This window comes from Aphelocoma coerulescens, chromosome 12 (assembly GCF_041296385.1).
Source record: "Aphelocoma coerulescens isolate FSJ_1873_10779 chromosome 12, UR_Acoe_1.0, whole genome shotgun sequence".
Classification (NCBI taxonomy): Eukaryota; Metazoa; Chordata; class Aves; order Passeriformes; family Corvidae; genus Aphelocoma; species Aphelocoma coerulescens.
In genome coordinates, this window is record NC_091026.1 from 4,083,072 (window position 1) to 4,104,238 (window position 21,167).

Below are 21,167 nucleotides of genomic sequence, written 5' to 3' on the forward strand. Positions count from 1 at the left end.
CACCCCGCTTTATCCCTTGTCCGGGGGGCGAGCACGGGGCAGGAAAAGCCTCAAACAGCTTAAAAAAAAAAGTTTGGTCGGGCTCTTCTTTCAGCGCGACTTTTTATAAGCGAAAGGCCAAAGGGAAGCAAAAATACCACAGAGCAGGGATGCCAAGTGCTGGGGGTTTAGTGCTGCCACCACACAGCAAACCAGCCCTGGCAATTTATTCCTGCCATCAGCAGATTGCTGGAAAGCTGGCTTTCAAGAGCATGGCAAGGAAAGGCAGACCGGATCTTGCAGTCTCAGGTCTGCTCCTTCGAAGGACTCTCATTACCGTCACATTCCTCTGTCTCCCTCGATGCTCAGAGCAACAACCTGTAAGAGCAGGACAAAACAAGGAACTTCCCAGCCCGTCTGAAAAGCCAGTTTATAATTAGATTGAGTCACATTTTCCACTCCTCCAAATTCAGAGCTTGTTACTAAGCGTGCACTGAAAATGTCAAATTCTCTGACTCGGTCTCGCTGCAGGAAAAAGATAAGCGTCCCCCTCGGCCTCCCCAAAGGAATCTTATCAGCTCATCTTATCGCTCAGATTGCAGCGTGGCAATCAAGCAAAGTCCTGCCCAAGTCCTCCTTTGCCCGGACCTGTTCCAGGCACTGCCATTTATCCCCATGTGCTCCCCTGTAAATAGTGGCTGTTGCTGCACCTCCCAGTTAGTCCAAGAAAACCGGGGACCCCAGGGAGGAGGTGAAGCTCAAATGCTTTGACACAGAGAGCCTTTTAAGATACCCAACTTGATGACACAGCCCCTCAGGAGCACTCTTTGCTTCTCTTCTTCCTTTGAGAAATGCCACTTTAATAAATTTCACATTCAGTTAAAATGCTTTGAAATAAAGATCATTGCAAGAGGAAAAAAAAAATCAGTATTTTGTCGTTTTCTTCCCTGAAAGCAAGTATGTCCTGGCACTGCAGGCTGCCTGCCAACATCCAGCCCTTGGCTTCGGGGCTGGAGCAGGACTGAGGTGAGCAGCACAGCCCTGACAGTAGATACCCATGTGAGGACTCCTGCAACCCAATCTGTGTGGGTCCTGTTTATAAATCAAGGTCCCTGACATCTGATGAGAGCAAAGCTGTTCAATAAAAGCTACTTCAGCAGATGGCAAATAGAACAACCATTGGAAACTCAGCCTCCTGCTTGGAAAGTTTAGTGGTGGACTTCGCAGTGCTGGGTTAATGGCTGGGCTCGATAATCTAGAAGGTATTTTCCAACCTAAACAACTCTGAGATTCTATGAAAGCAAGACTCCTTTTTCCCCAGATGGATACCCAGTCTCTGATAACCTCCAAACCCATACCACACTCTGTAACTCATCTGAGTGAATCCCGTTGTTCTAATCACTTCCCCACCAGCTATGTTTGCTTACAGAGACAGCTTCTCAGGGCCTCTGCTACGTGTTTCACCTGTCTTCCCAACAAAGCCCAGGTGAAACGGTGCACTTCAAACCTAAAAACAATCAAGGGCTAAGACACAGCCAGGAATGCTCACCTGAGCTCCTTAGCATTGGCTACAAACCCATGCAGATCTGCTCTGTGGGATCTATCCCACACAGAACACTGCCAGGACTCAAGGCAGGTCAGCAGCTTTACATGACCTTCAAGGAAGACACAGCAAATCTCCTGCTCTGGCAGGGATGTGCCTTGGGAAGCAGCACACACCAGGAGTTTCTCTCCTTCCAGAATGCTTTATAGATCCACCTTTAAACAAAAGTTATTTAATAGTGTCTGTATGTATTGTGGGCATATGCACTTAGGATATCAGACTGTGCAAGGGCTCAGTTCCTTGTGGGTGTTGTACCCTTGTGGGGATATGGTATCTTGGCTGATGGGATGAGTGGAGAGCCATGTTTGGCAACAGCCACCACCCCAAATCATGCCCCTCACCTTATGTCCTCTTCTGGGACTCAACAACTGGAAGCAGCAAAAACTACAGACCTGGATATTTCAGCTGATAGGGAGATGTCCTAAGCAAAGCAGACATGGAAAAGCAAATGATCACAGGATATATCAAACAAGGTTATTTATAGAAGAGAAAAGGAAGTTTTGATGCTTTTATAAAAGGTTCTTGTAAAATTTCATCTGGAATGTTTTGTAACGCTGTGGTCATGCAAACATAAGAAAAATAAACTTAAGTTGGAGGAGGTGCAGAAGACAGCTGCAAAGCTGAGGGGAAGGAAAGAAAGCTTATTTTATGAGAAAGACTAAAGAGGTTGGCTTGTTTAACCTAATAAAATCAAGATGGGGAATATGCCTGTCACCTATAAATACATAAGGGAAGTAAATATTATGAAGGTAGAATTGATTTAGGCTAAAGGGCAGCACATATAAATATTTCTAGCCATCTCTAAATTTAGGCTAGAAGCTGCATTTTTAATCAGAGCAGCCAAATTCTGGAGCAGCTTCAAACAGAAGTAGCAGGAACAGGAAATCCAACTGGTCTTTGACCAGAGCATGATCTGTTCTTCGACAGGACACAGCTGAGAGGTGACAGGTCAGACTCCACAGAGTCCTCAGTGGAAATAGGGTAAGGAGATGACGACTGGTGAGGCTACCAGCACCAATGCCCACCTTTACTCTGTCCCAGCCAGCATCTGCCAGGAGCCAGTGGGAGCCAGGGGCAACCTGGCCTCACATTGTCTGTATGGCAAGGGGGCTGTATGATACAGGGAAATGGGGTGTTTTAACCCAAACCTTGTAAAAATACCGATGTTTTGGTGTCAAACATGGCAGAAAGGGCTGCAAGGTGCCTTTTAGGAAGGCACAGCAAGGAGTTTTAATTTCCAGCCACCTCCAGGCAGCAGGAGAGCAGTCTTGCAGCCAGAAGCCCTGCTGTAGTGAGGAAGCTAGAGGACAGCATCTGGACTGACCTGCTGCCAAATCCAACAGCTGGAATACCTGCAAGCTCCAGCTGCTCTTCAGAGGACATCATACTGCCTGGACAAGGCACTTGCTCAGGAACACAAGGCACAGGGGAAGGGCTTTACCACGGCCACAACGCCTTGCAGGCAGCTGGCTCCGAGCAAAGTGGAAACAGACTCTGAAATTAAGGCACGTGGTAGTTTTTTACTTCTTTTCTCTGCAGCTTGAGCACATTCAAATAAACTTGCTTTTGTCCTTAGCCATAAAATCTCACCTGTTGTTCAGCAGCTTTGGGGGTGGCAGGGAAAGGCTGGGGACTGCTCCCAGGAGCACATACCTGACTGTGCAGGAGTGCATGCCTGCGGGGCACTCCTCCGCCACACTGCACATGCCTGGCGTTGTTTCCATCCCACAACCGAGTTTGCAGAGAAAAGTATTTTGTCTACAGCTGGCTGGAATCTGCTAACAAGCAGGGAGAGGATCTGAGAAGGAGATTCAAGGCGATCCCCACCACAATCCTTGAAATATTCAGTGGGAATCATCTAGAAATGAAGCAATTGCACTTTCTCCAGGCTCCAGTGGGAAGCTCCTGGGAGTCTGGGGACAGCAACTGTCAGCATTTTTTTTTTAAATAAAAAATTGTAGACAATTTCTTTGAAATTTAAGTGGAAAAAATATAGGCAACCATATCTCATTGTAAACCCTGTCCCATCTCAGAAGGCACAACTCTTATTCCTTCTTAGCAGAGTTTAAGTACACCAGAGAGCAAGATCCAGAAGTATTATGCTTTTACTGCTCCAGCTGAGAAATGCCAGGCAGCCTGAGAAAAAGACCAGAGCAATTTGCCCTGAAACATACCAGTAAAACAAAAATGCACCCTAGCACCCAAAATTGCCTACGCAGTTCTCACTAGCCAGGAATCAAATCCCCATAGCAAAGGTCAGCTGTGCTCAGCAAGGAGAGTCCTTCCAGAGACACCAGCAGCGAAGTGAGAGCCTGCTGCACTTTCAAAATCAATTTCAAGGTGAACAGATGCAACATGCACTCGGGTAAACCCAGGGATGAGCATGAAAATCACTCCCAGAGTTTGTTGAACTACACACAACCAGCAGCTGCTGGGTCCGGCTGCTGCCCAGTCCATTCCAGGCTCTCCAGGCGTGTTGGTGTTGGTCAACACACCTCACACCTACATGGCAGAGGTATAATTTGAAGCCATCAGGTGGCGTGGGAATAATCAATCAGTATTTTCCTGCAGCTACTGGAAGGAAGCCGTGGTGTTATATAAGTACTGACAGTTATCCTTGCCATCAAAGCAGCTATTAAACACCACCAGAACAAGACACTCGGTGCAAACTCCCAAGCCAAAGCTATCATTTCTGTAACATGACATCTGGGACTCACCACATCCACCTGGCCTCTGGCAGCCCAGTGCTGCACAGGTGCCCTGTGCTCTGAGCACAGGCTGTGGCTGAGGCAGGGCAGGGACCTCGGCTGTGATCAGCTCAGAGTCACCAAGACCAGCCTGGCCCCTTCCCCAGCTCCTCTGGCCAGCAGCTCGCCCACTGCCCTCCTTCCCCTGTCTGACCCTCTGTCCATAACAGCTGCATTCTTCAGATATTCTGCCCACCCCTGGCACATCGTGGTCCAGCCCCCTTGCTGGAGCCAGCAGGATCACGTAGCAGGGTTGGGATAACTGTGTGACTGTACACAGAGCTAAACCAAACCTGCCTTCAAGGAGAAACCGAGATGTCTGACCTGCTCCTGACTTGCTCTCCATCTCCCTCTGATCTTCTGAGACACACCAGAAGCCTGTCTTTTTATAATGCTTTATAATGCTCTTTGAAAAGAAATCCTGAGATTGAAAGGCAATTCTGTTTTTTAAGAACAGAATTTTCTGAATTCCACATGATCCAAGCAAACCCTTCCAGGAAAGGACTAACAATGAGCACACCTGTGTTTGGCCATGTCCCTACCCTTCTCTGGGCTATTCTAACCCTTTCCGGCACTCAGGACTGGTTCCAAAACTCAGTTTCCAGGTCCTTGCAGTGCCAGTGGTGTGAGGGTAAGTCAGATAAGGGGAAAGACTACCATCTTTCCCAAGAGGACTTAGGGGAAAGGTCAGGAGAGACAGTGTCACAGGCAGCCCAGAGCCCTGCTGGCAGGACAGGGTCTGTTTGTCAGCCAATATTTTGTTACCACAGTGAAGCAAACACCCTGAGCCTGAGCAGCAGTCCCAGGGAATCCGTGGCTCCCCAGATCCCACGGCAACATCTCCTCATGAATGTGCCCATCGTTCCAGGGCCAGAGCATCTCACAGTTTAAAATACAGCCAACAAACCCAGTTAGTCATCCCTGAGAAGCCTTCTCTGTTACAGAAGAGAGGAACTTTGCAAGGAGGTGAGACTAATTTTATATAAAAATCCTTCTCCAGTAGTGCTACAAAACTGTAAGGCTGCTTCCCAGCCACCCTCATGACCCAGCCCATTCGTGGGGTGACTCGCTCGATCCTGCATGAATATAACCAAAAACGATCCTCAGGGAATGGTGTTTCTCACCTGGACAACTTCTCCATTGGAAGCAATTAAATCTGTGGGGATGGAGACTCTGAAGTAGCGTCCCACCACCGCAGAGCTGTCGGGTATGCCCACCACAGCCGGCACAGTCTCCCGGAGGTCTGAGAGCACCGAGTGCATGGAGGCCTCCAGCTGGTTTTCCCAGTCCCGAACCACTTCTGCCGGCTCGCTGGGCCAGTGGCAGTGAGCAGAGGCTGCCAGCAGCAGCACGGGGAGCCAAGTCCTCCCCAGGACAGGGGGCTGCAGTAGGCATCCAACAGTCATTCTTCCCAGCAGCCTTGGCAACGGCGCTCCAGCTGGAAAGGGGATCACAGGGAATCTGCAGGCACCACAGCACAGGCAGGGGATCCACCAGTCCTTCACAGCAGCCTCATCCTAGGAGTCCTGGGAACCTGGTTAGACATAGGAAATCCAATCAGCACATTAATTAAGATACCCAAGCCAGCCAGTCACCTCACAGTGACCTTGCAACAGGCAGAGGGCTACTGGCCATGCTACTTTCTGTGCCTCAGCTTTCGATTTAGCTGCAAGTTACAACCATTAAAGAGCATGAGAGCTTCTCAGCTCCTTTTCTGATATACAGCATCTCCAAAGAAACAAGATCCTCCTGCTTTTCCATGCACACAGCCATGTTTCTGCTGCTCTGGAGACACAGCATCCTGAGACAGCCACAGGTAGGGAGACAGGGGAGATACAACCAAAGCTGAGACTGAGCACAGCATTAATAGTTGACCTTTCAAGGCGAGCTGAAGCCAGGCTGAAACATCAGTGGATTTAAATGCCAGTTACCCAGTAGGAAAGATACCAAGAAACCTTTGGAAGTCCAAAGCTGCCATCCTAATGGCTTGATGCATGACAGATGCTTCTGCTCCTCTGATCCATAAGCCTGGTTTTCAAGCCAGGTCTCCTCTCAGGTCCAGCTTTTTGTATTAGTGTGTTCAGACTTCATCTGGGAGCCTGCAACATGCAGCCACAAATCAGACTGGAGGGAGCTATGCACACACAGTGTTCATGCTGCCAGCCAGCTCTCTCCTGCTTGCACAGCTCACCTGTCCTCATACTCTGCCAAGACACATCTCCAGCTCTCCCTCACTTTGTTGTTTTGTTCTTTCACTTCCTCCCCACCATTCTCACCTCCCTGCTTCCCTGGATCTCAATTTCTCTCCTTTGTTCCTTTGGCCATCACTTCCTTTGCTTCCCCAGCTACTTCTCCCTCCAGACTGCATTCAGACATGGCACAGAGCCACAGGTCTGTGCCACCATGTTCCTCTTCACAGACTACTTGCAGGAGACCAGCGGATTTGTGGAATAGGACAGAGCCATTAGGGACCCTGGGGCAGCTGTACTGCCCGCTCTGGCATCCCAGAGTGGGTCTGCAGCCAGCACAGCCCCTGGTAACTAATCTGCAGTAACGAGTGGAATGGTGGGTTACACAGGATGGCAGGACAGACACACAGACCAAGTAAGTCTTGTTCAGTGCCAGGAGCACACAAGATTGGGTTCCCTCATGCCTTGAACCAACTCCTTTTTCCCAAGCTGAGAGACAAGTGGCTCCAAATTCCCAGAGCAAACCAGCACAGCTCCTGACCACTGGCTCCCAGTCTGATTTATTTTAGCCTGTCCCGTCTGCACCATGTGATGTACATCAGGCTGTCCCAAGAGACCCTGGAGCCAGTCCATGTGGGAAGGGAAATCCCACTGCTTCTTGCCCTTGCAGAGCTCCTGGAGCAGCGCAACAGGGCTCAGCTGTCCGCTGCGCTGCTGCCAGGCAGGGTGTGTTGCCCACCAGAGGCTTGCAGAAGCAGGCAGAGGGTCTGCCCATGCAGGCACCCAAGCCCAAGGCTACCACAGCAGGCTCTAGGAGTAACAGGAGAGATAAGGTTTGGTAGCTCTCCCTAAAGCCTGAGCTCTAGAGAAGCTGAGGCCGCATTTAAGGACCTGCACATCCGCATCCCTTGGTGGGCCTTTGACAATAAACCCCACACAGAGAAGGGCTGACACTTCCCACCCCAAGATAACGGGCCCAGGGCACAGCTGCAGCCAGCACAGAGGGCTGTGGGTAGTAGGAATTACGAGCTGAATGCAATAACCTCTGGCTACAGGATCCACGGGGTAGATACCTGATCTGACCACTGTTCTGTGGAGAACCTGTCTCAAGTGAAAGGCAGAAGAGACAGCAGAGTCAGGATAACATTGCTGGGAACCACAAGACAGATGGGAGGATGGCTGGTGAGAAGGTCAGCGCCACAAAAAAGCCCACTCCCTGCTGGTCTTGTGCTTCCAGCTGCCTGAGCTGACTGGGAGGGGAAGATACCGGATGAAACAACAGGGGAAGGCAAAGCCACTGCAGTGATGACACCTAGCCCATGAGCTACTCTCCTAAAACCTGCTCACTGGAAAGTCCTGATGCGTATGGCAAGCACGGGCAGGATCAGAGACTTGTAGCTGGGGGAGGAATGTGGCAGCAGCCCTGTGGCTGCTGTGGGGCCGAGTGCTATCAGGGAAATGTGGCTGCCTTTCATCACTGCAGTGAGCATCCACCCCTGAGCAGAGGACACAGCCAGACACACAGTGTACAACTGCACGAGGCTGTAGAAACACCTGGAGAGGTGCTTCAGGTCAGTCCCTGCCCTGTTACGCTGCAGTGGAGCTCGTGCATGAGTGTGGTGCAGCTCTGTGTTGCTCAGCCAAATGACATGATCCAGCCTGGGGAGTTTTTGCTGGATGGAGAGGAGCATTTGGGTGGAAAGGAGCTGGTTCTTGATATCTGTGGTGAGCAGGAGAGGAAGATGAAGTCATCACCTATTTCAGAAACACTTATCAAAGTAGGCAACAAACATTGCCCAATATGTGCCACTCAGCCCAGCAACTGGCCATTATGTGCTCGTGTGACACTTGCAGGTTGAAAATTCAGAGTTTCATTTTAGGGAAACTGCAGAAGAACAGGCTCAGCATATAGAAGTGGAGGACACAGGAGGTATAGGGGGAATTCAGTAGCTGATAACAAAGAACAAACAGAAGAGCTGAGAACAAACTTGCGCCACCAAAAGAAAAAAAATCTCTTAACACAGCTCCACCTCACCACACAATGGACAGAAGCTGAAACACTGCCAGCCTCTCACAGTGTGTGAAGGAGGAAAAGCAGGGTGGTTCCAGCTATCAGCAGAGCTGTACAAGGCACTGCCCTGCAGTGCTGAGGTCCACAGGGACTATCACTGCAAGGTGGAATACTTTTTGAGACAGGAGATCCCCTGCCTAAAGCCAGTAGTGCTGCTCTGCAAGTCCACTGGCCACCAGCACTATGGGTCTGGATGCAGCTGCAGAAGAGTGCATGTTACCTGCAGCAAGGCTGGAACAAGCACTGGGGACCTGCCTGGTGCCTCTGCCTGGTTCAAGAGCCCACACCTCACAAGGCACTACCATGGGCACAACCCTGACTCAACTGAGAAATCATCCCAGCTGTATTTGGAAAAAGTCAATGTTCTGGGTCATTGTCCATGACCGGCGAGTGGCACAGAGCTGGAGCTCTCTAGGAGCAAAAACCTCAATGCTTCACAGAGTTTCCCCCAAATTTAAAACAGGGCCAAAACCCAAACACAGATGGAATTCTGCAGGCGGTTTTCTGCTGATCTATGGGAAGCATCAGGCCATAGAGTTGACTCACTCAGACAGCACTTCCCAGTTATGAGGGAAGGCTGGACCACCCCAGCTTCTCTACATGGCACTGTGCTCCTCCTTCCAGCAGGATCTGCACTGCCCAGTTTCGCAGAACAAACACAAAGGTTCAGGTTAGTCCTGAATTTCAGGATGTTTCGTTCTGTCTGATCTTCTGAAAGAACCGACTTTCTCTTTATTCTCCTGCTTCTGTGAGAGCTCTTTTGGTCTCAAGTTCAAGCCTTCAGAGTGTTGGATGAAACATCAAAGTCAGTATCAACATCTGCTTCAGTCCTAGTGCTTGCTGCATGTGCCAAGGTTGATTCCTGATCTCCAGTGCCAAACCCCCTCACAGAGCTACAGAACTGGGCCTGCTTGGTGAAGTTATGATGCTGCACCTGATATGATGCTGACTTGTCAAGGCAATGCTGCAACTTGCTCCTTCTCCGTGCAGCTACGAGACCCACTGACACGGTAAGGACATGCTGTACCTTCATTATCCAGGAATGCTGAACAGTGCAGGCAGAAGATGGGACAGGACAAAGTAGCTGCTCCCAGCTGTGCATTTTCCCTGAGACCTTTCCTTCTGCCCATTACAGACACAGAAGCATGGGGCCAGGGGAAGCATCCCAGCCAGAGGAGGGTGGCTGTCCTAGAAATGACTCTTCCCCTGTGGCTGATTACGGCACCACTTCGGCAAGAACCAGTGAAAGTGAAGTCTCTGTCCAGCTGCATCTAATCCAATTGCTCAAGCACACAATCACATCACTGGCCTGCGGTAATTAATCACCACCAGCATATTAATGCCACTGAGCCGAGCGTGCAGAAAGCTCAAGTAACTGCTGTGCAATTCTTGACTCTGCTTAAGAAGGTATTTAGGAGTTAGGAGGAATCCCACTTACCTGATTGCTTATTTACCAATATCCTCATTAAAGGAAGCATTAAACAAGTGGCCTTTCTCTAAGGAAGCAAACTCAGACAAAAAGAGTCGGTGCAACTTTGCAGAGCAGAGCTATTGTCTCTGCAAAGATCTCCCGTGCGTGTTTGCACAGGAGCATCTCTGGGCAAGTCCCATCAGCTATGGCGCGCCTGCGAGTCAAGGCAGCGAGCAGCAGGAATGATGAAATCCAGCGTCGCCGGCCAGGCACACAAAGATGGCACTCTGCCGGACGTGCTCCCCGCTCCAGAACACGACAGCAGCCAGCCCCGGTGCCAGCCTGGCGGCATGGCCCAGGCAGAGGCGGCTGGTGCTCCGTGCACGTCTGCGCTGTGCTGGAGGAGTCCGGGAAGGGGGGCATGAGGGACAAACAGCTTGGGGCAGTGTGTCTGGGCACAGCAGCCCATCACCAAGTTATGAACTAACAGTGTCCTCAAGCCCAAGAGCATGCTAGCCTGCATTCTGACATGTAACATGTACAAAGAACACCCTGGAGCGTGAAATTTAGGAAACAGAGTTTCTGTGCCTGTCCTGCTCTGGACGTACCCTGAAACAAAGGCAGCAGCCCTTCCAACAGGCTGTGTTATAGGCTATGGGAAGCACAGCAAATGCCTCTGGGGGTTATTTCCAACCCCAGTGGCCTCAGCCACGTACATTCACAGATGACCCAAGTTCCAGAGGCTGCTGCACACGGGATGAGTTACAGACAGGGACATACAGCAGAGCAACTGCACAGAGACACCCTGGTCCCACACAGACTCAGGGCAGGCAGCTGCCATGAGGGAACAGGCCAGGCAGAGGATAGAAGATTCACCACCAGACATAGCTCCCCACTCCACAGTGCTCGGAGTGACGGCACCCTGTCCTGCACAACACTAACCAGGCATCCCTAGGGATGGTGGCCTTACACGGAGACTGGAAGACAAGCTCATGCAGTGTCTGGTTTATTGCTGCACTCACAGCTGCCTGCTCAAAGCCACGTTTTCACCAAAACCAAAACAGCAGTAGCTCATGATCAGAAATCGGACCATGAGAGAAGTGCCTGAGTGGGGAGCCCCAGATCAGTGGTCCTGAGGCCCTGGGAGGCCCTTCCACCCTCTCCCCCCTCACAGCCATCAATAGCTGGTCACCCCAGACACCGTCAGCTCAGGAGGTACCAACCAAGCTGTACTTGATTCTTCACCATAAAACTTCATTTCAACATGCTGTGCTCACGTGTATTGTCACCACATTAAACATGGTGAAGGTGCCCAGAAGTGACACCCAGCCCAAAGGACATATGCACAAAAAGAGCTGGTTTTTATCAGCCTCGTCCCTTCTTGTATTTCTGCACTGCTTGTCTCCAGCACATCTGGTATCAGTAACAGGAAACCCTGATGCTGAAAAACAATCTAGGGGAAAAAAAACAAACTCAAACCCAAAACAGCAGTGCTAAAAATGCGTGCTGGGCAGGGAAACAAACAGCATCCTCCTGCTGATGGGGAACTTGGCTGCAAACTGTCACCAACTTGTTGCTTTCAAGTCCCAGAGGCCACAGGCAGCTTCGTGACGCTTGTGCAGGAAGTGGTCACAGCCGACACCTCAGGGTGGTTTTTACTGTGCTAGAGCAGGCACCGAGGTATTTAACTTTCCTGTAGCTGAGAGGAAGCTTTCTGCTACCTTCATTACCACTCTGTGATAGTGAGAAAAGATGCAAAGAGCCTAATTTTCCTTTCTGCCCCTGTACTGCATCTGTTTGTCCAGAAGCTGAGATACTACACTGCCCTCCCTAGCTGGGTACCCCATTCCCAAAAATACTTATTTTCCTGGAGAGGTAAGCACTGAGGATATGCTCCGGTAAGCACTTCAGCAAGTGCTGTGCAGGAGAGGAACCAGCCTGGCAGTCCCAAAAACCCCCAGCCAGGGCACTCCTGCTGAGGTACGTGCAAGGGGCACTGCAGAGCAGCAGCAGAAGCGCAAAGGACACCAGATCCCTTTTGGCAGCTGGACATGGAGTATGTTTTTTCCTCCCTGCAGAGCACATTTCCCTCTGCTGTGGCAAGACTTGTTCTGGAGGCAGCACCTTCCCCAGCCTCCTGCAGCCCTGGGGAGAGAAGCATGAGGGATGAGTATGGTACCCACAAGTGCTTCTCAACTACACACTTCCATGCTGACCTGACAGATTTGCTGGAAGACCATCTGGATATCCCCCTGCTCATCCACCCTGCTGGACTGGCCCCTTGCAGGCTCTATGAGCTCCTTCCCCTTTGCTTGAGCCATGTCTGGAGCATCCGCTGTGCCTGACCTGTGGCAGTGGGCAGCAGCTGCAGATTTTGGCTAGGCAACTGCTCCTGACTCTTTGATGAAAGTTTCAGCAACCACAATCAATCCCTTCCTCCACTTTGTTATTCCCAGACAGCCAACTCAGATCGTATCTTCAAGTGCATTCAGTTGAAAGGAAACTCAGATATTATCTTCCCAAGTATTTAGAAGGCCTCAGAGATCTTTTTTCCCCCCTGGTAATTACAAATGTTGCAGCCAGGTAAAACTGCCATTTGTTTGCCGCCTGCCAGCAGACAGGAAAAATTAGGATATAAACATCCACCAAGCCAAAGCAGGGGACAGCTTCATCAGTGCCACCCCACACCTCTTGCATCCTGTGAGCTGGCCCCATCTCAAGGGAAAGCTGGCAGAGAAAAGTGATGGGAATCAAGGGTATAAAATGGATCCTTCCTGAAGGAAGCTGGAGGAGAACGAAGTGGGATGCAGTGGGGCACTAGGGAGATGGGGAACAAGAGCCCACGCTTCCGTCTAATAAAAGGACCAGAAGCCAAACTAACCCAAACAAAATGGGTTTTCTCAAGGATCCTTGGGGGTCATGAACACAAATGCTTAAAAAAAAAAAGAGGGGGTGGGGCAGACAATTTTATAGAAGGCAGAGTTACCAAGGCAGCGTTTCTGGCTCAAGCAGCACTTGATCCCGGGATGGCATTCAGGGAAATGATGACTCGCATTCCTCTCCAGGCATCTTCTCCTGGCTGTTATTGGAAAGGGCATATAGGCTAAATATACAGCTGCAGCAGGGCAGAGCAAGGGTCTGTCTGCCTCAGGGCATGCACTGTAACGTGGCTTTGGTTTGGCTTTGGCTTCACCTGTGTTTCCAGTGCCCAGCCAGCCAGAGCAAGTCCCTAAAAACTCTGCTTATAACTCCTGGTTTTGTCTGAAAACAGAGAGAGAGAGAGTGTAAAAATCCTAGTATTTAATTCTGTGTTTAAGGGAATGTAAGCTAAAGCTAGTACTAAAATCCACAGGAAATTAAACTAGAAGTTTATGAAAAAAAAAAAAGATGGGACTAAGATCTTCTCCCATACAAATGCCATAAAAATGCATATTTTGAAGATAAACACAACAGATGTGTGTATATATATCTGTATATACATGCACACACACACACACACACACACACACACACAAATGCTTCCAAGATTTAATAAAAACCAGAACTCAAGGCACCAAGATAAAACAGGGAGTTTTGACTCCAACTTTCTCTTTAATAAGGAAAGTTTTGTATCATGCTGAATTTGTCACTCATTCTGCAACAAAGACCATGGCAACACAGAAAAGCGTTTTAGCAGAAGCCATCCCATCCTGCAGGAGAGCTGGGACAGAGGACACCGGGTTGGCAGCTGAGGCACCTGGAGACAAGGCAAGAAAGCACATGGACACAAGAAGTGAAACACAAGATGTCACTTTTTAAATGTGAGGACTACGAGGCATCGGTGCCCGACCTTGTGTTCCTGAGCAGGCAGGTTGTTCCCCAGCAAGTGCCAAAGGACATGTGCAGGAGCAGCTGGCGTGACAGTCACCACTGTGTGTCCTGTCCCCTGGTATCACTCACCATCCACCAGCTGTTCTGAGTCTAATTCACACCCGTTAATGACCTTTGATAGAAGTCACCGAGCTGGAAAGTGGGTTTCTATCAAAGAAGAGGTTTCTGCTGCTTCACAAACAGGTTTAAACTGAGCCACACCATCACTGACAAGTGACTGCAGCCTTTCCTCCGCCCCTTGCTCCAAAGGGACAAAATCATCCACAAGCTTCCAGCAGCATTTGAAATCTTAGCCTGGAAAAACACTCCCTTCCCTAAGCTGCTCAGATGTACCGTGCAAGAGATGTTCTTTACAGCTGTAGTCATGAGCACTGAAACCAGTGAGGCCAAAAAGATTTACATCTCTCGCTTGATTTCTTAATTGAATTAAAGGCTGAACAAAACCCCTTATGAGACTTCAGAGAATCCACATGGAAGAGAAACAACGAATATCCTAATTGGAGAGGAAGCTTCCACTGGACATTTTGTCTTAATAAGTACTAAAGAGTCCTTACAAAACGAGAAAGACCCTGAGGGATAAACTCCTAGGTGCAGCAAGGCAGGAAATCTGGAGTTTTGGAGTACATTACATGTTGAATGGGTCACATAGAGGAGGGAGGTGAACTTCAGTGTCTTTTTAGCCAAAACTCTTCCGCCTACCCACTGTCTATTTTTTATTTATTTAATTTAAATTAATGAAGTACAAAACCCCTTCTGTCATATTAGCAATCAGAAGCTACCACATGGGTAAAAGATATGAAAGACACTGACAGGCAGGGTAGTTCTGCAAATCACCTTCTTAGGAAACTTGATCAAACTTCCAAATCCTGTTCCGAAGGAAACCCTTCTGAGGCTCCATCTCTGGCCTTATGCCTGAGCCAGAATGCTTATGGCAGGACCCCTGCCTGTGCTTTGACATGCTTTTTTCATCACTAGAACAGCTTTTGGGCCTCCCTAGGACACACTGGCACTGCGGCCACCAGGCAAGCACTGGTTTTGTTAATGGTACTGAATGAATCAGGAGCACCCACGCGTGGGCAGCTTGGGCAGGGGATCCTCCAGTGCCAGGAACACAGTACCTGAGGGCTGCAGGCACCAAACCCAAATCTGAAAAGAAGAAAGTGTCGGTGGGGGTTTCAACTTCAGAGTCACCTCAAAATGCTGTTTGGCTGGAGTGCTTTGTGGAGACAAGGCCACATTCCAAGGGTTTATAATCACCTGCTGGGTATTCCACAAAATTCCTCAGATAATGAAATATTTCTAGCAGGTCCTTGAAAGTGCTCAAGCACTCTAATTTCCTACAGGTTGGTGTCACAATGTCAGGACTGAAGCACTAAGCACAGGAATGGAAGGCAAAGCTTTGGATCTCTCCCCTACCTGCTGCTGCTACCAAGGGGAGGCAAAGCACCAACAGCTGACATTAAGCGGAGACAAGAACCAAGGAAATCAACACCAACAAAAAGCCATTTTCAGCACTTCAGCTGCGTATGCAGCAGTATTTATATTCTTTGTGGCAGCGTAACTAAGGGCAGGCACATTCTGTTTAGAAACATCCCGCCATTCCATCAGCTTCACCACCCCACCCTGCAACTCCAAGCCAAGGCATTAAGATTCAGCTTCATGGAGTTTCTCAGCCCTGATTTATTACTCAGCTAGCAAGACTGCCACAGCTCTTAATTTAAATATCTTTACCCCCCAGTGACTGATGCAGAGCAGCCTGGGCATCAGCTGTGGACCTCCAACTTTTAGTGCTTCTCATGAAAACTGTTCTAAAAGCTTCTTGGCAGAAGGAAATAGAAATGTTCCAACTTTAACCATCAACCATAAAATGGGAAAGCTGCGAAATGAAGCAGCATTGCTCCCATGTTACAGAGGCAGAGAAGCTTCTGGAGGAGGAATTAACTCCCTACAGATCAGCAGCTTCCAGCTGGGCAACACACTCCCTTAAACCTGCAGAAATTCAAGAGTCACTAAAAGCCATCAAATGAATAACCTCTTCCTGCAGGTGCACACTTCTACAGATGCCTTCTTTTCCTGGACACCAGGAGTGAAGGGCTGGATTGCTTCAATGACACTCTCTGCTCCTCACAGTCAGCTCTGGCCCAAGCTGGCCACCCTTTCCTTCACAGGGCAAGTCCAAAAGCAAGAGATCTCCAAGAGCACAAGATTACTGAGGAAGAAGGACAGTGCATGGCTTCACAGGTCCATCTCCTTCCCAACTGCTCTGGTGCAGGAAGACCGATTTAAATGAAAAACCTTAAAAGACCAGACACTAACAGAGTCTGCATTGCATTCCTGCTGCATTAATTTCACTGGATTATATTTGAGCTAAATTATGTTGTTTACCCGCACTGTGTATTTATAAAATAACCCTCATCTGGTTTTGACCATGGCCTCAACAGCTTCAGCCAGGAGCAGGGAAGACTGGAGTTGCTCATCACAAGTCCACTGATGCAGAGATAGCTCCAGTTTTTCTCCCCACCCTGCTCTGGAATTGAGAAATCAAGAGACAAGTTCAATTATTTCAAGGCGAGACCAGACTTAGTCACTGCAGCTAGTATCAGTGAGATTTAAGCTTTTTTTTAACACTAACATTCTGCCCCATCCATACGGATAACAGGACACATTCAGCCACAGCTCAAGCTCATTCCTTACACCAGGAATCATCCATTCAGGATCTGGGAAAGAAGGGCCAGAGAAACAACCCTGACAGCACAAAGCCAGGTTAACTAAATATTGTGCAGGGTAACCTGCTCCTCTCTCACACGAAGAAGTTTCAAGGGTTGCTCCTAGCAATCCCCCTGCAGCAATTCCAAAATAAACTTCCTGCCATTCCCTGATCCCAAATTCCACAGACAATAAAGTCCAAAGGACTTAAAAATAGGATGAAACTGTCCTGCTCAGACACCAGACAATTTATTCAAAACTGGGACCCAAGGACAAACTGGGTAAAGAGCGGTCACAGAAGAAAGGGGAGGCAGAGAGACTGCAAGGACAAGACAAGGAAAACTTATGTTTTCCTTCTATAAGCAGCCACAGAGCCTGCGTAGTGTAACACATTGGCAACAGTTAACTAGCTGGCATGGTATCTGGTATCAGACCAGAAAATGTCCCTGAGGTTTAGCCACAGCAGAAAAAAATCCAGTAATTTTTCCCTCCTCCATCTTGTACAGGTCAGAGATGTTGAAAGCAAGACCTGAATGTTTATGAGGAAAAAAACCCTAAATTGCAGTGTATTCCAAATAGTGTGAGCAAAGGCTGCATCCCTCTATTTTGACTTGCAATTGCAGTTTTTACACAGGAGACCAAAGCTGCTTGCCCAGCTCGCTGACACTGTGTCCCACAGCTTCTTAGGTGACAATCTGGATGGCTGTGAAGGGACAGCAGCATGGACTCACAGCTGCACACTGACATGCAAGATGGCAGCAGCTGGGGCATCTGAAGTGGGCAGATTAAAACATGAATTTAAAGTTACAAAGAGAAAAAATGGAATAAGATGGGGCAGATCCTGTACTGACTTCATTCCCAGTGCAAAGAAACACAGTGGAGCATGGGATGACTCCTTCTGCAAGAATCCCAAGAATGGGGGCAAAGTCATCAGAGCTCCAATGTATGCCCCAGGAAAACAGAGTTGGATGCCATTCTGAGGCAACAAGGAAAATTAAACCAGCACTCAGCTGGGTTTTGTAATAGTTTGATCCTCTCTGAGCCAAGCATCATCTTTTCTTGCTCACTGTGTGTGCTTTGGACACCCAAAATCCACTCTCCCCTTCACATCGTAGCCAAGTTAGACATACTCTGTGTAACCCTTTGTACTAGCAGTGCTTCTATGCCCCTATTTCCACTACTTGCAGCTCTGCTCCCACAGAACCACCCTCTCTGCCTTGGGGCACCCAGAACAGAGCAGAGCCCAGCCCCAGGCACAGCCTGTGCTGATGACCTCGGGAGAGAAATGACAACAGCCCCACTTGCCAGCCAACAGCCACCCACAACAGTCCTAAGTGTTCCCAGAGCTGTGTAACAGCAGACAAATGCATCTGTCCTTAATCACTTCTGAATCCACCCCCCCAAGTCACTCTCACTTTGATTTCGGCTCAGCACTCGCCTGACCTTCATTGCTAATGCGAGGTCCAAATCCCAGTAATTAGTTTAAGAGGGCATCCTGTTACTGAGCACCCACTGGACTATCCTTGCTGTTCTCACAGTCACATTCCTACGGCTGCACCTATATCTCAGTAAGTCTGAAATAATCCCCAGAGACACGTGAGGGCTCACTGCTATCAAACAGCACAGGAGAACATAAATAGTTTAGTAAGAGCATAAGGGCTCTATGGAGAGAGATGCACAAGCACCGCAGGAAAAAAGGCAGTCTTGGAGTTGCAGAGAGGCTGTGGAGCTCTGAAGGTGTGTTCACCTTGCCTTCGCTTTACAGAGCTGCTGCAGATGTGGGGAAACAATTAAACTGCTTATCACAGTACATCCCATTCAGGTTCCAGAGCCAGAGAGCAATTCCAGTCCCCAGGTGGCAAGCGCAGCAATTAGGTACCCAACAACACGCACCAAAGCTTTGCTCCGCTTATATTAACTTCAGTGGTTACACAGGATTTCCTTGGCTCACTGTCTCTAACACAATGTTGGTTCGGGGATGAGATCAGGCCAGTCCTGCAGCACCTTGTTGCACCTTTTACAGAATTTGGAGGATGCAGAATAGCCCAGATGTGGGCAGGGAACTTACAGGTAATTCAGCTATGCCAGTTACAAAGCCTGCTCACAATCCCCATTTCCTCACCTGGAGGGGAGGGGCTGGGCTCAAAGTTAAAAAACAAAACAAAACAAAACAAAACAAAATAAAAACCAAGTTACAGGACAGCCAGGATCTCCACAACAGCCCCACCTCTGAAGAGTAACTCTGGATTGGCCTCTTCTGAGCTTCATAATGGGTTGTAGGGGGAAAATGTGGTTTTAGCAGCATCAGTGCATCCCTTATAAAGCAGAGACACTATGCCAAAAATAATGTGGCATACTAGTTACAGTCACCAAGCACTCACTTAGCAGCTGTCTGATCAGGGACCACAACACAGTCCACACTGCAGCATCACCACAGTCAACTGTTCAGAGCAAACAAATCCAGGCTACAGATCTGAGACACCTTCCACACACACAAAAAAAAGCTTTCAAAGGTAATGATCATGCCTCCTACTGCAGGCAGCAGCAGCCAGACTGCCTCTCACTTATTCCTCAAGACCTTATGTCAGCCAGGAGCTTTGCTCACTGCTGTAGACCGAGCCTAAACCCCCCTCTCCCAACACAGTATGATGCTGCTCTAGGTAACATAGGCAACAACTAAAACCTCAAGGCTGCAAATGAGTTAAGTCAGAATACCTGAGAATTAAGGTTGTCCGTGAGCTGGTCCCAGCAAGTACCAGTTTACTGCTTTTCTCCACCCCTACTCCAGCTTCTCTCTGCCTTTGGGACAGGCAAGCCCATCACCCACCCATGACTGTCAGCAAGCAGCCCAGGAGAGACTGGATCCTGCTCCCAGCACTGGGATAGTGGCAGTGGCAGCACCTCCCTCCCACTCCTAGAAATGATTCAGCCCCTCAGGCCCTGGGCTGGAGGAGGTCCTGGATGGACAGGATCTATGAAAACCAGTCTACAAAGCACTGGTGAACTGGGAGCTTTGCAAACCCCTATAACCTGATAAGATCTGTAAGATACAGGGCATATTGCTGGGAGGGGAGATGGCACATCCATTGCAATCAGAGCCCGGGGCTGCCAACCTTCCATGCAGCCTTTGTGCCACCCAAGCATATCTCAATATAAGCAGTTAGGGGCTGTTTGGTTTTTAAATACTGACAAAATAAAACTTTTTAAAAAATCCTTTAACTCTTGGAAACTGCCAAACTGCTTCTGCTGAAAAGCTGAAACAAAGCCTGAGGCAGGGACACAGCATGGAAATCCAGGCATGGGAAATTCCAGTGCAAGCAGTTAAGTTCAAGAGTTAAACTCGACTCCAGACAGTCTCTGTGGCAGGTAGTGTGACCGGTGTCACCCAGACACCGCTGCTCCACGCTGCCCTGCGGAGGCAAAACTGCCCCAGCAGCTAAAGCAGGCCACCCCACACCCAAAGTGTGAGACTGAATCCACTCCAAATGGGAGCTGATTTAGGAAAGTCCTGCACGAGGGAGCTCTGGCCAAATCACTGCAAGTGGGAGGCAACTCCTCGGGAATGTGCTGTGGGGCTCACGGCATCTGGACGTGCGCGCTCCTTGGTTACCCCGCTACACCCTGCTCGGTAACTGCCCTTGAAGGCAGCTCCATGGGAACATTACTCACCAGCTGACCCACTTCCCGCCGGGAGCTGGGCAGGGCAGCGGAAGCAGGCCGGATGCCAGAGTCCACAGGCCAGGGGCAAGGTGCTCCAGGAGGGATGCGGTCAGGTAGCACTGGGAATGGCACTGTGAGTGGAATTGCTGCTTCAGCTGCTGCTAAACCGCTCGGAAATCTGAAGGCAGCACCTCCCACACAAGCCCCCTTTAGCCAAGGTGGTGCCCTGTGAGCAGAGTTTGGAAAGAGCATTTTGCTGTTGGGAAAAGGCATGTTTCTGAGATCTTTATTCTGTGTTGTACTCCTGCCTGCTCCCTTATTCTCACTGTGCTTATTCCTTGGGAAAGCTATTTCTTTCTTCCACTGCTCTTTCATAAAACCAAGAAACAATCTGAAGAAAAACTGATAAGAAGGCTTGGGGAAGATGTGCCTTCATTTTTCTTAAAGATATCAACTATCTACATCAGCAACGTCCCTACAAAGGCAAATCACTGTGAACTGGAGCTGGGTGCCCAGAGCACTGCAGACAACAGCAAGATCCACACCAGCTGAAGTAGCCAGGGAAAATACCTGCAAGCCATTGAAGGAGAGGTCTAATCACATCATCTGCAAGCCTGTGGTTTATTCTGGGCTTTGCAAGGACCAGTGCACAGAAATGGAGTGGATCCGAAGCACTGGAATAACACACGAATTCTGACACAAGCACAGCAGCCAGAATGAAAGCTTGGAGGGAAAAGCATCCATAATGTCGTTTGTGACGGCAGGTTTGCTCTGCTTGTAACATACACTGCCAACACTCCCGGGAAAGCTGCTTAGAGATCAACAGATAAAGGCTTTTCACCATTCCGCCTGTTATTTCATGTAAATCGGGTTGCCCTGTTACAAAGAGGCATTTCCATATGAAGTGAAAGGCGCTCAAAAAATCAGCAGC

The 21,167-nt window shown here is 49.2% G+C and overlaps 1 protein-coding gene across 5 annotated transcripts in view; it reads right to left on the bottom strand.

The window, feature by feature from the left end:
- DAG1 (dystroglycan 1) overlaps positions 1–21,167 on the bottom strand; it is a 49,328-nt gene that overhangs the window by 9,698 nt on the left and 18,463 nt on the right. For 4 of the 5 annotated variants that reach the window (XM_069028328.1, XM_069028330.1, XM_069028331.1 and 1 more), the window contains exon 2: positions 5,454–5,863. In XM_069028328.1, the coding sequence (XP_068884429.1) occupies positions 5,454–5,735 (282 nt within the window). In that variant the 5' untranslated portion in view covers positions 5,736–5,863. Of the gene's footprint in view, positions 1–5,453; positions 5,864–12,986; positions 13,247–21,167 lie in introns of those variants that run through there. The other variant, XM_069028329.1, reaches the window with a different exon arrangement.